General features: G+C 35.3%; 1 protein-coding gene across 3 annotated transcripts in view; it reads right to left on the reverse strand.

Moving 5' to 3' along the window:
* INTS13 (integrator complex subunit 13) overlaps positions 1–17,330 on the reverse strand; it is a 33,700-nt gene that overhangs the window by 15,606 nt on the left and 764 nt on the right. For all 3 annotated transcript variants that reach the window (XM_059934536.1, XM_059934537.1, XM_059934535.1), the window contains exons 2-8: positions 16,382–16,617; positions 13,901–13,975; positions 7,329–7,531; positions 6,858–6,938; positions 5,315–5,405; positions 3,806–3,934; positions 2,209–2,293 (exon numbers count right to left, since the gene is read on the reverse strand). In XM_059934536.1, coding sequence (XP_059790519.1) covers positions 2,209–2,293; positions 3,806–3,934; positions 5,315–5,405; positions 6,858–6,938; positions 7,329–7,531; positions 13,901–13,975; positions 16,382–16,606 — 889 coding nt within the window. In that variant the 5' untranslated portion in view covers positions 16,607–16,617. The remainder of the gene's footprint in view (positions 1–2,208; positions 2,294–3,805; positions 3,935–5,314; positions 5,406–6,857; positions 6,939–7,328; positions 7,532–13,900; positions 13,976–16,381; positions 16,618–17,330) is intronic.

A 17,330-nucleotide genomic window follows, 5' to 3' on the forward strand; every position in this document is an offset into this window, starting at 1 on the left:
AGAGTGTCACCCTGTCCTTTGAAGCTTTGAAGTCAGGCACTGACTTCTCCTCTCTAGCCATCAAAGTCCTAGATGGCATCTTCTTCCAATAGAAGGCTGTTTCATCTACACTGAAAATCTATTTAGTGCAGCCACCTTCATGAATTATCTGACCTAGATCTTCTGGATAACTTGCTGCAGCTTCTATATCAGCACTTGCTGCTTCACCTTGCACTTGTATGTTATGGAGACAGTTTCTTTCCTTAAACATCATGAACCATCCTCTGCTGGCTTCAAACTTTTCTTCTGTACCTTCCTCACCTCTTTCAGCCTTCACAGAATTGAAGAGAGTTAGGGCCTTGTTGTGGATGAGGCTTTGGCTTGAGGGAATGTTGTGGCTGGTTTGATCTTCTACCCAGACCACTATAACTTTCTCCATATCAGCAATAAGGCTGTTTCACTTTCTTATCATTTGTGTGTTCACTGAAGTAGCACTTTTAATTTCCTTCAAGAATTTTTCGGCTAACTGTTTGGTGCAAGAGGCCTCGCTTTCAGTCTATCCTGGCTTTTCGACATGCCATCCTCACTAAGCTTAATCATTTCTAACTTTTGATTTAAAGTGAGAGACATTTCACAGCAAAGGAAACCATAAACAAAACGAAAAGACAACCAACAGAATGGGAGAAAATATTTGCAAGTAATGCGACCCAACAAGGGATTAGTCTCCAAAATTTACAAACAGCTCATGCAGCTCAATATCAAAAAAAAACAACCCAATCAAAAAATGGGCAGAAGACCTAGAGACATTTCTCCAAAGACATAGCTTCAGCTGGCCAACAGGCATATGAAAAGATGCTCAACATCACTAATTACTAGAGAAATGCAAATCAAAACTGCAATGAGATATCACCTCACACTGGTCAGAATGGCCATCATCAAAAAATCTGCAAACAATAAATGCTGGAGAGGGTGTGGAGAAAAGGAAACCCTCTTGCACTGTTGGTAGAAATGTAAATTGATACAGCCACTATGGAGAACAGTATGGAGGTTCCTTAAAGAACTAAAAATAGAGCTACCATATGATCCAGCAATTCCACTCTTGGGCATATATCCAGAGAAAACCATGGTTCAAAAGGATAAACGCACCCCAATGTTCACTGCAGCGCTGTTTACAATAGCCATGACATGGAAGCAACCTAAATGTCCAGCGACAGACGAATGGATAAAGAAGATGTGGTACATATATACCATGGAATATTACTCAGCCATTAAAAAGAATGAAATAATGCCATTTGCAGCAACATGGATGGACCTGGACATTATCAGACTAAGTGAAGTGAGACAGAGAAAAACAAGTATCATATGATATCACTTATATGTGGAATCTAAAAAAATGATACAAATGAACTTATTTACAAAACAGAAACAGACTCACAGACTTTGAGAATGAACTTATGGTTACCAGGGGGGAAGGGAGAGGGGGAGGGATAGATTGGGAGTTTGGGATTGACATGTACACACTGCTATATTTAAAATAAAATGCCTTTCCATGAAAAAAAATAAAGTGAGAGATGTGCAACTCTTCCTTTCTTAGAGGCCACTGTAGGGTTATTAACTGGACTAATTTCAATATTGTTGTGTCTCAGGGAATAGGGAGGCCCAAGGAGAGGAAGAGAGATGGGGAATAGCCAGTCAGTGGAGCAGTGAGAACACACACAACATTTATGGAATAAGTTCTCTGTCTTATATGGGTACAGTTTGTGGCATCCCAAAACAATTTACAAGAGCAACATCAAAGATCATTGATCACAGATCACCATAACAAAAATAATGATGAAAAAGTTTGACATACTGCGAGAATTACCAAAATGTGACACAGAGACATGAAGTGAGCAAGTGCTATTGAAAAAACGTCGCCAAAGGTTTGCTCAACCCAGGTTGCCACAAACATTCAATTTGTAAAAAAACGCAACATCCGTGAAGCACAATAAAGCAAAGCATGATAAAATGAGGTATGTCTGTATTTGTTCCATTAGCCTAGTCCTTCCCAAAGTAAATTCAATAGAACACTAGTTCCATGGCCATTAATGGGTGATATTGTCAGGTAAGTTTGGAACGGAATGGACTAAAGTCAATCAGGTTTATTTACTCAAGAACTTCTCAAAGTTGTTAGTATGCTTTCATATGTTAGATCTTACAAAATAGTATTTTCCAACGTCTCTTACTTACCACTTTTCAGAAAATCTACATGTGCATCTTTGTGATGAAGTAGCTCCACATCGTAATTGGCAGATGTGTTAGCATGTTGTTCTTCCTTAAAGCAAAATTTAAAATAACTTGGTTTTGTTTTTAAAACAATGAAGTAATTATTCATTTTGCTTAAAGTGAGATCAAATATACCCAACAATAATTAGCTATAATAAGGGGATAGTTTGCTCAGTAATTAATCTATTTAAAGATGCAATAATTTTCCACAGCAATATAAACTATATTAAAAAACTATTGGCTACATATCAGTAATAAAGTAGTGATTTTTCTTATGTATGTCAGAATTAACATAGATGGTTCATCTAGAAATTTTAGAAATTTTTTTACTCTGAATGCATTGTCCTGCCAATACTTTTTATACACAAATATGATGTAACTGAAATAGTTTACTCAATGTAAAATAGTTGATTAAAGGAGGAAATAGCATCTTTAAATACCTATAGTAAATTAGCAAACACCAATTATATAAAATAGCAAATACAGACTAATTAACAAGTTTAGTAACTTGTCCTCACTAAATAGTAAATAGAAACTTCAATATTATCTATTTACAAGAAAAAGACAAAGATCGAGGAGTCACACCAGTAGCACACAAATATAGTCAAATTTAAAAAGCAAGGTATCTGTCACCCGCAGGGTATTTTTCTTATAACTCATGAAATTATATTAAAGTACATCTATTATGCTATTTTAGTTGTTCACTGCTGCCTCACCTAAACTGTTCTATTGGTTAAGGCTATAATTTCTATTAAAGAGCCAGCCAGTGGTATAAGGAGGAAATTAATAATGAAAAGATTACATTTCTCATGCAATTTAGTTTTCATCATATGGTGGCAAAAAAAATGAAACTGGACTTATGAGAAAGCTAATTTAAATTTTTAGATATACTGGCTACTTTATATTTGTAAATATAATCAATACAATTAAATGTAACTCCCCTCAGTAAAAATTTATTTGACGCTTTCTATGGGCCAGGCATTGTGCTGGTTTTAGACAACTAAATAACATAATGAAAATGACAAGGTAGTAATAGATTCCTAAGAAAATCCATTAGTAAAATCATAAGACTCATATGTTTTTCAGCTAGAATCATAAACTTGTTTAAAACTATAAACTATTTTTCCCTAGTTAGACCTATTAGTTACAAACACCTTTATACTGGGTAGGCAAGAACAAAAATATAAGAAAGAAAAGATCTACTAGAACACACAAAGTGAGTAAAATCTAATAACAACTGTCAGGAAAAGAATCACAGAAAAAGTAATCATTTCAGATAGAAATTATATTTTGATGAAAGTAATGAGAACAAAATTAAAAACAAAAAAGCTGATACAGAATGTTCTTATTAGAAAAAAAAAATACAGCACTTTGTTCTGTGATCCTTTCTTGTTGCTTTTCATTATTTACTAACCTGGTCAAAGACACTGAATGTGTGCTAGCAAAACAGAAAATATGATATGGGAAGAAAAAGTTAAGGTTCATTAAAATAAATAATACATATCAAATATTTAAAAAGCAAAGCAGAGCTTTCAAAACAGCAAGAAAAAGAACTGCCTACCTTCATTGGAATATTTGTAATAGTAGTTGAAGCCAAGTCGAAATGCTGCTGTACTAAAATATTTAATTTGGTAGCAAGATGCCGTCCTGCACGAACACTATGAACTTCGCTGGTTAAAACGGGGGACAACTATAGAAAGGTATGAAAAAAAAAACCCCACAAAACTTTAATACGTTTTAACTTAGTGCTAAATATTTTACTTCAACCCATGAAAATTAAGTACTTTTACTTGTGAGAATTTAGGGGGAAAAAGGTCCATAAATTAACCATAATCATTATTTTAGTAATACATTTTTATACATTCATTCATTCAACAGATAGGTATTAAAGAGAACTTACTGTATAAATTGCCAGAAACTGTGTGAGCTACTGGAGGATACAGCAGTGAACAGGCAAAATCCCTGTCCTCTTGAAACTTAGTGTAGAATAGTCTTTGATTTAAATATATATTTTAATTTATAATTTTTACTTCTATTTATCTATATGCAAAATTGATTTGAAGTGCCCCACAGAAATACTGTAGAGAAAATAATTAATTTTTGTGGAGAGGACAAACCTCTGCAGATACTACTACTTACTACAAAGAATGAAAATCACTACAATCATCATATTTTGTCACCAAGAAATGTATAAGGCAGCCAAAAGTTACTTATAACAAGGTACCAAAATTTTACTCATTCCAGGGTAATAGTATTTATTGTAAGTAAATTATTTACTTATCTCAAAGTAAAGCCAATATAATGTCATGTTACCAAGAGTCAGAAAAAAGTTAACAAAAAATGGGCTCATGCTGGAAACCACATAAAACACAATGATAGAGATAATGACCTAAAAAAAAAATCAGCTATAAAAAAATCATTATTTAAGTTAATACTTCACATGTTTATATTAAGTAATGCTAAATAAAAAAACAAAAATAAGAACATACACATTTAATATAGTTATACAAACACACATGTCTGTATTTCTAAACACAGACCACCAATGGAGAATATCATGTGATGTGAATTCATTTAACAATCAACAGACTCATCTCTTCCTTTAAAGTTGTTCAGATTTATTTGAAAAGTAAAACCAAAGTTGGAAATTAGTCTTTTACCCCTCTGGATAGGTAAAGTTAATTTCTTTGTTATAGGAGTGTATTTTGATTAAAGAGTGTATTGTTTTCCTAATGAGAAGAAAAACAGTTCTACAGAGCAAGAAGTCATTAAAGCAACTGAAATCCATTACAGTAATTGAAATTTGAGGAACAATACAAATTGTGTATGGTTTGAGAACACAGTTATTTAAAATAAACATCAACAGGCAAACCAAACAAAACACTTTCAAAATCTACAATTATAACATAAAGAACCAATCTAGGTACTTTGCCATACAGGTTGCTTTCAAAACTCTAAATATTTTTGTATCAGAAAATGTTGGCAACCTGATCATTCTTATGCTAAACCTTCTCAGCATTTATTATTAATAATTAACAATGATCTCTTCTTCCATTACTTCTGCACTTACCTCTTTTTTAGGACGATCAGATACAAGGCTGTCTTCACCAACTGGGTAGGTATGGATCAAGACTAGCTCACACTTCTGAATCTGCATGAGACTTAAAGAGAAACTTTTCACTTAGAACATAAGACTATATACTACATAAAGAATTCAGGCAGGTAAACTATAAAAAGTTTTATATACTAAAACAGTGTGTCTCTATAATCAGATACTACGGTTAACATAAAAGTTAAATATTGAGAAAGACTGTATAACTGCTGTACTTGTATGAACATTTAATGAATAATTTATATGAGTTTAATTCAAATGCAAAAATGATCATTTTGTGTATTCGAAGGATAAAATAAAGGGAAAATTCTTATACTCTGGTATAATTTTCAATAGATAACTGCCACAGAGAAAATGAATATATTGTGTATTAATTTCCCTTTTACTAGTGTTTTTCAAGAACAAATTATATTACCTATAATTGGTTATTTCCAAGAATACAGAATTTGTAATACTAAAAAGTTACCCCCAACTTTTTATTTATTTTTTGCCCCCTCCATTTTATTTCTTTTTTTAAATTGAGGTACAGCTGATGTACAATAATAAAAGTTTCAGATATACGACAGTGATTCACAATTTTTAAAGGTTATACTCCATTTATAGTTACTATAAAATACTGGCTATATTCCCCATGTTGTACAATATATCCTTATAGCTTATTTATTTTATACATAGTAGTTTGTAACTCTTAATCCCTACCCCTATCTTGCCCCTCTCCCCTTCCCTCTCTCACTGGTAACTACTAGTTTGTTCTCTATATCTGTGAGCCAACTTTTTATTTTAAAATTTCCAAACCTACAGAAAAATTGAAAGAAAAGTACTATTCAATGAACATCCATAAATCCTTAACATAGATTAGCTAATTAGCTGTTAGCTACATTTGTTTTCACTATAAATGCCTAAATAGATGTACATTCTTTTTTTTTTTACTAAGTCATTTGAGAGTAAGTTGCAGAGGAAATGATATTTCATTCCTAAATACCTCAGCATGCTTCCTTCTCCTAGCGAGAATAATCCTACTCGTTGACAATAATACCAGTACTCCACCTAGAAAATAGTAGCTCGATCTAATAAAGACTCCTCACAGCAACTGTCCCAAACATATCTTTAGTGGCTTTTATCTTTTTAAAAAGTTCAGGCAATATAATTAGTTATGTTTTGATTTGGTACATACTGAATAATGCCACCAATGATTTGCTCATTTTATAGATTTGTAATACAGAGTATGAGAACAAGCCATCAAAAAAAATATGCATTATAAATTTATGTATTATTTTATCCTTCTGCTCACCTTTCCTGTGAGCAAAAAGTAAAATTTTAAACTTAAAGGGAAAATGGGACAAGAAGTTTCTGATCGAACATACGTTTTTGACTAATTTGTAAAGCCAGTAGAGAACTCAAGGGAATGGTACCAATTACCATTAAAATTATTGGAATAATTATAATGAAAAAAATATGACTATAAAATGGAATATTTATTCCATTTATGGATTATACTCACTGATCTGAATTTGCAGCAAGCTTGTTATGTTCATGAATTGTTTCCTGGACACAGTCCTCAAGCATTCGCACGTGACTATCACTATGGCATAAAAAAGATAAAACCAACTTAAATAAATAGTCAGAGAAAAAACTAAACACACTATTCAGCTGTAGTATCTTGTTACAGGCACTTAAAACTACTTCAGTAAGGACTGTCTGTAGTGTGCTTATTCACAATACCAAACAACCAATTGAATGAAAAACTAGTGAGGAAAAAAAAGTCAAATCGACCTACGTGATAACAATCTAAACGGTTTTCACTGAGATGAACTGGATATTTTAGAACTGGATAAACACAGTTTCGATATTAGAAAGGCCACATGTGATATCCTTAAATGCTAACATGTTGCCCCTGCTTTTTTTAAAATAAAAACTACAATAGGATATTAAAATTCCCTCAGTGAAAGAATTACTGTGATTAATGTCTCACCTTTTTGCATTAGTAATGCAAATTATTCGTCCTCTATTTCCAACACGTTCTGCATTCTCCATTAGTAGAGTACGAGCCTCATGTTGGTATTCGGTAATTTTACAGAGGGTTTCCACTGCTGCAACAAGACCATGCAGAATACTGCAGCATTCTGGATCTGCCCGGGGATTAGGAGGCCCAACAGCTGCTAATGCTGCCATCAGCTAAGTAAAAGGGAAAACAATCATGTTGACAAGAATAAGCACAAGTCAGACAAAGGCATCACAAGAAAATGAAACTACAGACCAATGTATCTTATAAATATGGATACAAATATCCTCAACAAAATACTAGCAAACTGAATCCAGCAACATATAAAAAGAATTATATACCATGACCGAGTTGAACTTATCCCAGGAACACAAAGTTGGTTTAATGTCTAAAAACTAATTAATGCAAACGATATCAATGGAATTTTTAAAAATCACATGATCATCCCCATAAATACAGAAAAAGCATTTGACAAAAATCTAAAACCCTTTCATGATAAAAAACACTCAACAAACTAGAAATAGAAGGGAACTTCCTCAAGCAGATAAAAGGCATCTATGAAAAACCTATACATAATATCATGCTTAATAGTGAAAATTAGATGTGTTCCCTCTAAGATCAGAAACAGAAGGATATCCACTCTCACCACTTCAATTCAATACTATACTAGAGCTTCTAGCCCAAGCATTAGGAAAGAAAAAGAAATAAAAGGGATTCAGATTGGAAAGGAAGAAGTAAAACTATCTCTATGTTGCAGATGACATGATCTTGTATGTAGAAAATCCTAAGGAATTCATTAGAAATTTTTTAGAAATAATAAGCAAGTTCAGCAAGGTTGCAGGATACATGATCAACAGACAAAAACCAACTGTATTGCTGTACACTTGCAAAGAACAATCCAAAAATGAAATTAAGAAAACAATTCCATTTATAATAGCACCAAAAAGAATAAAATGCTTAGGAATAAATTTAACAAAGGAAATGCATATTTTATACTGAGAATTATGAAATACTGTTGAAAGAAACTGAAGATCTAAATGAATAGAAAACATCCTATGTTCATGGACTGGAATACTTATTATTGTTAAGATGACATTACCCAAACTGAACTACAGATTAAACATAATCCCTGTCAGAATCCCAGCTGACTTCTTTGTATTGACAGAAATTGATAAGCTGATTCTAAAATTCATATGGAATTACAAGGGATACAGAATAGCTAAAACACTCTTAAAAAAGAACAAAGTGTGAGGACTTTGCTTTATATATGCATAAAGATAGGCTGGAAGGACCCATTAAAAACTAATAGTGGTGGGCTTCCCTGGTGGTGCAGTGGTTGAGAATCTGCCTGCCAATGCAGGGGACACGGGTTCGAGCCCTGGTCTGGGAAGATCCCACATGCCGTGGAGCAACTAGGCCCATGAGCCACAACTACTGAGCCTGCGCGTCTGGAGCCTGTGCTCCGCGACAAGAGAGGCCGCGACAGTGAGAGGCCCGCGCACCGCGATGAAGAGTGGCCCCCGCTTGCCGCAACTAGAGAAAGCCCTCGCACAGAAACAAAGACCCAACACAGCCAAAAATAAATAAATAAAATTAATTAAAAAAAAAAAAAAAAAACTAATAGTGGTGGGGATAAATAGTGATGTGCTGGTAAACCAGCTCTCCAAAGGGAAAAAAAAACCCCTAATTTGTAGTGTTTGCCAATATCTATGGTTAAGTACTCCCATGATCGCTACTTTCAAGCTTTCACTGAATGTAAAGTTGATAGGAGATGCACACACTCAGCTCTCCCAAGTTGGTATAACCAGGCTCTAGCACACCACTAACTGGAACAGAGGATGAGTGGGAAATTTTTCAAGGCTTAGCTTTTACTTACACACACACACACACACATATATGTATACATGCAAGTATATATGTAAAATTTATTTTTAAACTACATAGGTATTACCTATTCATAAAAAGTGATCAAAAATGAAAGAAAAAATACTGTATATATAGGACTATAAAAAGTCCCTGGTACATAGGAGAAAAAATAAAAAGCTGCTTTTTAGGACAGGGGTGTTGTGGTCCTGGGAAAGCAGCAGAAAGCTTAACTTCTGGAGTCAGATAACTATGGACTGAAATTCTGGCTCTGACTTTTAATATTGTGTGACCCTGGTTTATCTCTCCTAGCTTTTTTCCTAATCTGAAAGTGAAACTAATAATAGAACCTGTGCCACATTAGTATGATACTTTCAAACTTTATTTAATTTAGCCAACAAAAACAAGACCAAAACTCCTGAAATCTGATAAATTTTTTGTAATAAGATCTACAATGTAGAGGATAGAGTCACGTGCTGTAACAGAAAGAGCCCTGGACCCAGGTATGCAAGTCAAACTACCTCTGGCACCTGTGGGCTTCAGTTCCTTCACCTGCACAAAGAAGGAGTCAAAGCAAAAGATGTCTACAATCCTTCCAGCCCAAACATTCTTCAATCAATCTACTTCAATTGCTTCTCATGATCAGTCACAATAACTAGAGAAAGGTGTGACACAGACAACCAAAGCTAAACATTAAATGTGTTTACACAGACAAGATTATACATAATTTATGGGCTTCCCTGGTGGCGCAGTGGTTGAGAATCTGCCTGCCAATGCAGGGGACACGGGTTCGAGCCCTGGTCTGGGAAGATCCCACGTGCTGCGGAGCAACTAGGCCCGTGAGCCACAATTACTGAGCCTGCGCTCCGCAACAAGAGAGGCCGCGATAGTGAGAGGCCCGCGCACCGCGATGAAGAGTGGCCCCCACTTGCCGCAACTAGAGAAAGCCCTCGCACAGAAACGAAGACCCAACACAGCCATAAATAAATAAATAAATAAAATTAAAAAAAAAAAAGATTATACATAATTTAGACAAAATGTCAATTATTTTATGTCATCTTAAACACTAGGGATTTGCTATATAGTTGCCTTCACACCTGGAGTTTCCCCTTCTGTTCATAATCTAAAAGCAATGCGTGTGATACAATATGCCTTCACCTTCAGAAAGCAGAAGGAAGCAGTAATTCTTGCATCATCAGTATAGCTCCCATTATTAAATGCATACCTCTTACTGCACTGCAGAGGTGCAGTAACGAAAATCTATTCAAATTTGTACTTATTTTTATTTATACACAACTAGAGAAGCTTCAGGCTTCTTTCACAGTACCTCTTGAAAGAACAAAGCAGAATACATGCTATTTCAAAAAGATAGTACAGGGGGAATGTATGGAATCCTAAATATTTTTTCAAGCAATGAAAGAATAAAGAACATTCTGGAGTGATATAAATGCAAAGCCAAGCCAATAAAAGCCCCCCTTCAGTGAGTTACTTCAAAAGAAAAAAAGGTTAGTTATGTTTACATATTATAATATTAATCACAACATTTTAAGACCAAACATTGTAAGAAACACATTTTCATTAAAACACATTTGGATGGGATTATTTCCACTAAAGGGCATCCATTAACAGAAAAATTTTAACATGAAATAGTTCAAATAATGTATTCAAATATTTCACTAATGCCTGTCTCTCATGTTCATATTCATCAGTGAAGGACCTAATAGACTGAAGTCTTCTATCCACTTAAAACAACAGAAAAGAACGTAATCTACAACAAATTCAATATCCTTAGACATGTTTAAAAAGCATAAACTTGATGAATTGAGCATGGGTTTATTTCTGCTCCCTAAAACTGTAGTAAAGGAATTTAATTTAAAAAAGCAAACACCAAAGGGGGGGAAAAAAAAACCCATAAACCCACAAAGATGAAGAGAATGGAGGAGGAGACAAGAGAACAATCAAGAGATGTCAGCAAGAATGTATGAAAATGGATGGAGGAATGGTAATGGACTTAGCAAGACTGAATAAACTGAAATCTAAGCGCCTACAGGGGAAAAAGGCAAGATGATATGCCTTTCAGAATCCAAGAGAAGTTCAGGAACTGGAGGCATCAAGTAGCACATAAAGCAAGGATGAGGCAAGACACTGAAAACTGAATGACTTGAAGCCAGTATAAGGAACAGCTTGACTCCCAATCCTACTTTCAAACTTTATTTAATTTAGCCAACAAAAACAAGACCAAAACTCCTGAAATCTGATAAATTTTTTGTAATAAGATCTACAATGTAGAGGATAGAGTCACGTGCTGTAACAGAAAGAGCCCTGGACCCAGGTATGCAAGTCAAACTACCTCTGGCACCTGTGGGCTTCAGTTCCTTCACCTGCACAAAGAAGGAGTCTAAGCAAAAGATGTCTACAATCCTTCCAGCCCAAACATTCTTCAATCAATCTACACACCCTACCCATGCAAGTGACTCCCTCTTCCTGATCCCCCCCAGATACAGAATCACAGTCGTTGGAGGAAATGAACCAGAGAGGTACCAAGCATGGATACCACAAAGCACAGCAGAGTGTCAGGGAAAGACACTAGACCAGTGCTGCCCAAAGGAACTTTCTCTGATGATGGAAAAGTTCTATAACTGCGCTGTACAGTAGCCACTATCCACATGTGGCCTACTGAGCATTTGGAACGTGGCTAGTGCTACAGAGAAACTGGATTTTTTAATTGCATTTAATTTTAATTAATTGAAATTTAAATAGTAGCTATTTGATAGCTAATAGTAGCTACATATGGCTAGTAGCTACTATATTGGACAGCACAGTACTAGACCAAAACTGAGTGAAAGTTCACCTACTGGATGGTAGAACCTACCCTCTCCCCTGGCTCCCAGAAGGCTGACAACCAAGTTTATAGCATACAGGTGGAAGAGTGGAAGATCTTCTCTGGAGACCCTGAGAAGTCCCAGAGAGACAATCTGTCTATTCTGACATCTGGAGGCCTCCCAGGGAAAACAACTAGATTAAATCACGATGAAGGCCAGTCAGCAATACCTACTCCACAACATGCAGATCTTCTAACCTGCTGTTTAGTGCCCTGCTTTTAAATAAGGTTGCATAGCTAAATATCAGTAGGCATTTAAGAAAAGCCTCAACATGAAAAGAACACTGAAAACACAAGGAGATCAAAAGAAAACTTCAAATAAACTAATACCTTTGGATTAAAAAATTACACCCATAAAACAAGAAAAGGATATGACAAAAATGGACATAATTAGAGCGTTAAGTAAAAGTTCTTGGAAATTAAAAATAAGATCAAATAAAAAGTTCCATATAAGGATTAAAAGGAAATAGGTAAAAGGCCCAGAAAGAACAACAATGGGAGGATCAGTGACAAAAAGAATAAGGAATTTAATCCAGGAGGTCCAACATCCCATTCATAGGGATTCCAGAAAAACACAGAACACAAAGACAAGAACATTATCAAAGAAACAATAGGGGAAATTTTCCTGAAGAATATAAAGCCTAGCACAATGAATGAGAAAAGACCAACACCAAGGCCAATCATTGAGAAATTTCAGAACATAAAGGGGGAAAGAAAAGATTCTAAAAGGTTTCAGAGAGAAATTATGAAGAAAAATGATACTGGACTTCACAATAACACTGGGAGTTATAAAACAGGGGGGTAAGGCCTTCAAAATTTTGAGGAGAAAATTATTTGCATTCTGAAATTTTTATACCTCAAGTATCAATAAACTGTAAGGTAAGTTACAAGAATTCTGGAGGTTATATTTTACCAAAATAAGAGATTACACACACACACACACACACACACACACACACACACAAAAGCAAGGAGGATGAGAGCAGTGCACCAGGCCTAGAAAGCAACCAATTCAAAGTGCAGCCCAAGACTGCGTTCCAAGAAGTTTTTCAAGGGAAAAAAAAAAAAAATCAAACTACTAAAATTCTAATACATTAATGATAAGTATATTGAGAAGTTTCAGAGACATGAGGAAAAGCAGCAATAGATTCTCAGAAAACTAAGCATATTAAAGGGGAAAAAAAGGAAATGATAATTTCCAGGAACACCAAAAAGTTGTACAACAAAGGAAATAACACAGAAGTCAAATCATTGTGCTGTAGACCTTAAACTTATACAGTGCTGTATGTCAACTATATCTCAATAAAACCTTAATAAAACACAAAACAAAGGAAATAATCGCATATACTACTTGGCTTAGCAGTGGATAACACTTTATGTAGACATTATAATGTAAACACGAAATTTTGAATTAACCAAAACTTCTGATATAATACTGAGAAAATCAGGGAAGGGAAGAAGGCAGTGAGAGTGGCATGGGTGAGAGGAAGTATAAAAGGTAAATCCTCATCGACAATAATGATAAATAAGGTTTAAATTGAGAACTCTGTAAATAGCAGTAAAAACATGTTATTTAGAAATAGGAAGTAAATACTAGATGAGCTAAAGAGTTGAAAGCTTGCTTCTAGAAAGTGGGGAAAGACTGGAAGACAGACAGCTGTTTTTCTTTTAGTATTAGTTGGTGTTTTAAAACTATGTGCAAATACTATACCTATTTTAAAAATTAATTATATTTTAAGAAAGTATTACCACATCCAGATAATTTTCAAAAATGGCCACGCTCAAAATCTAAGCATACCTCCTGCAAATTTTGGTCTTCTTGAGTCCAAGAATTTAAAACATGTGCTCCAGAGTCACTCACAATGAAATTCACCTAATAGAGTTCAAAGAAATAATTAGTATTCAACTCCAAGTCTTCTCAATCACATCCTATTTAAAACATTTATTTTATTATAAATACCTTTTAATATATTATATATAACATAAACATAAATAGAGAGTACAGTCTCTAGCTCTGGTTTGCTGATTGATTCATTCATTCATTTTATGGTTACCGAATGCCTAGCACAGGCCAGGTGCTACTCTCAGCACTGGGGATATGGGAATACAGTGATGAATACAACAGTTCTGTTGCTCACAATGTGGGGAAAGCCGGGGTTCCGGGGTGTGGTAAGACAGAGGGTAGTGCAGGGAGAATACAAACAGAAATAAATGAACAACATAATTTGAGAGAGTGATAAATGCTATGAAAAAGAAGTTGTTTAGCTTCTTTAGGTTGGGTGATCAGAGAAGGGCTCTCTACAGAAGTGGCAATTGAGGGAAATCCAAAATGACCAAAAGAAACTAGCCAGGGAAAGAGCTGGAGGTAGAAAATTCCAGGTAGAGCAAAGAACAAATGCAAAGATCTCTAGGTGCACACCCTCAGAAGGGTGAAGGTCAGAGTGGACAGAGATGTAGGAGATAAGGTCAGAAAAACAAGCAGTGACCATATAACCTAGAGCATTGAAAGCTAAAAGAATGGATTTGCACTTTATTCTAAATTTTAAAGTAAAGGGACTTCCCTGGTGGCGCAGTGGTTAAGAATCCGCCTGCCAGTGCAGGCGACAAGGGTTCGATCCCTGGTACGGGAAGACCCCACATGCTGCTGAGCAACTGAGCCCGTGCGCCACAACTACTGAGCCTTTGTGCCACAACTACTGAAGCTCGAGTGCCTAGAGCCCATGCTTCGCAACAAGAGAAGCCACCGCAATGAGAAGCTCGTGCACGGCAACAAAGAGTAGCCCCTGCTCGCCACAACTAGAGAAAGCCCGTGCGCAGCAAAGACCCAACGCAGCCATAAATAAATAAATAAATAAATAAATAAATAAATAAATAGCATCCTAATTCTTCCACTGTATCTGTCAAATTTCTTAAAAAAAATTTTTTTAAGTAAAATGCAAACAAAATATAGTATCAGGTTAAGATGATAACAGTAAGGATACATTAGAAAATATATCAAATGATGGCTATATTCCCTTTTGGGAGGAGGGTGAGATTACTTCTTTCCCCTGGACTATATGATCTAATTCATGATCTTTTTTCCTATTATCTATGTAATACTCATTTTGCTTCCCCAGTAAGTTTGATAAGCAGCTTTTTCTCCTAAGACTTACCTGACATGAACATATTTTACTGGCCACTTTACTCACATTACCTCATTGAAATCTTACAACAATCATAGGAAGGAGGTGTTATGCTTACATGGGAGGAAACTGAGGCTTGGAGAGATGAAGCAAAATGATCAAGGTCACACTGCTGGTAGCTTAATGATGCCAAGACCTGAACCAAAACCTGTGCGCTAAATCACTACATTATGCTTCCTCTCATATATACTTTTTTACCTTACATGATACACAATTTACAGAGCGACTAAAACAATTTATATTTTAATTTGGAACATATCTGAATGTATAATATATATTAGCCTCTCTGTGTTCAGCCTTACGGTTACTGGTGTGCCTGTGCCAGTCTATGAACAGGCTAGGTCCCAGCCTACGCTGCTCCAAATGAGACAGAAAGCAAAGCATCCACTTGTGGCTTAACCAAATGACTTTCCCAAAATAAAACAGTTGAGATTCTGAAAACTGAAGATAATTTTCACACTTGTAATTTCTATCAGTCTTCAACTTCTCTTCTTACTGATAAAAACAATTTCCCCTTAGCGTTCTTAAGAGCATTCTTTACAATATGGCCAAATCCTGCAGCAATTTAGGACACTTTCACTAAAACTGTAAGCAGCCAGGTTCAAATTCTGGTTCTTCCTCTAACTAGCTACATGACTCAGGGCAAATTGCTTCTCTTTACCTCAGTTTCTGCGTTTCCAACAAGGCAGTAATAAACAAGGCTGATATTCAGATGGAACATACCAACACATTCTGACAAAGTGCTTTCAGCCAACATCCCTTCTGCTTAGGCTGGCAACAGTTCTCAGTGGTCAGTGTCTGTTCCATTCTGGTTTTTATACACTTTGAATACTGTCCCAGTAATTACAGTAGCTACCTCATAGGACTGCTGTAAGAGTTAAAGGAGTTAATATGAAGCACATGTAAGTGCTCCATAATTGTTAGCGGCCCCAATTAAATACACATATTAACCCCAAAGGGGAGTTCTATATACTACACTTTTAAAGTAGTAAATAAACAGTTGTAAGTCAAATCTAAAGCAAAGTCATACATATCAAGTGTAAAAAGCAGTCAAGTACATCCCCCAAATCATGATTTTACTTGTACTTCACACTCACCAGCTTTTTGAAAGGAAATATATCATACATTATTCTACAATATTCCATGGAAGATTCTACTGAGCAAGTCCACAATGATTTAGATATAGGGGCCAAAGGGATGATTCCTTGGGTCCTATTCTTCACCAGCATATCAAACTCGACATGCTGTCTGCATGATTCTGCCATGTAAGGGCAGTGATCCACAACAAATACTGTTTTATGAGATTCAGAAAAAATCTTCATTTTGTTTTAACCTGTCAGAGATAAAATATATTAGCCAAACATCTTATACATAACATTTAATATCTTAAATTATTTCTAACGAATGCGTCTTTTCCTCAAGATTTGATAGGGAACATGAATAATCAGTAGTCAAAGAAATTTATCGAACAAAGGACAAGACTTAATGAGGTCATGACCAGAAAGTAACAATTCAAGGGACGAGCTACACCATATACACCTGTCATTCTACCAGACACAGGCAGATTACAATACATGCAGATATTTTTTGCTTTTGGAATGAACTTAAATTTGCCAGAAGAAAACATTTTTACAAATAATCGTACTTGTTTCCCTTACATAATACCAAACAAAGTAAACGATAAACACTCTTCAAACACACTTTTGATGATCCTTGCTAATTGACATCAATCAAATATAAACCCCTAAAGTAATATAAGGCAGCATTTGGGGGCTTCCCTCCAAAAAAATCTCTAAGACTTCTGAAAAAGGGTGGGGATTGGGGAGAAAGAATGAACTGGAAAGAGTGACAACAAAAGGGAAGCTCAAAACATAACAAACATCTCCTAAGATAACTGCATATCTGGTCTTCGCATTAGGATAAGGACCTCAAATTCACTCTCTCCACCTTAGCTTCTGAAACACCACGGCAATTCATCATGTAGAACAGAAAAACTTAGGTGCTACCATCACACGGTGGGAAGGAGGAACTTTTGAAACTTTTTCT

The sequence above is a fragment of the Balaenoptera ricei genome, chromosome 10, assembly GCF_028023285.1.
Source record: "Balaenoptera ricei isolate mBalRic1 chromosome 10, mBalRic1.hap2, whole genome shotgun sequence".
In the NCBI taxonomy this organism is placed as follows: domain Eukaryota; kingdom Metazoa; phylum Chordata; class Mammalia; order Artiodactyla; family Balaenopteridae; genus Balaenoptera; species Balaenoptera ricei.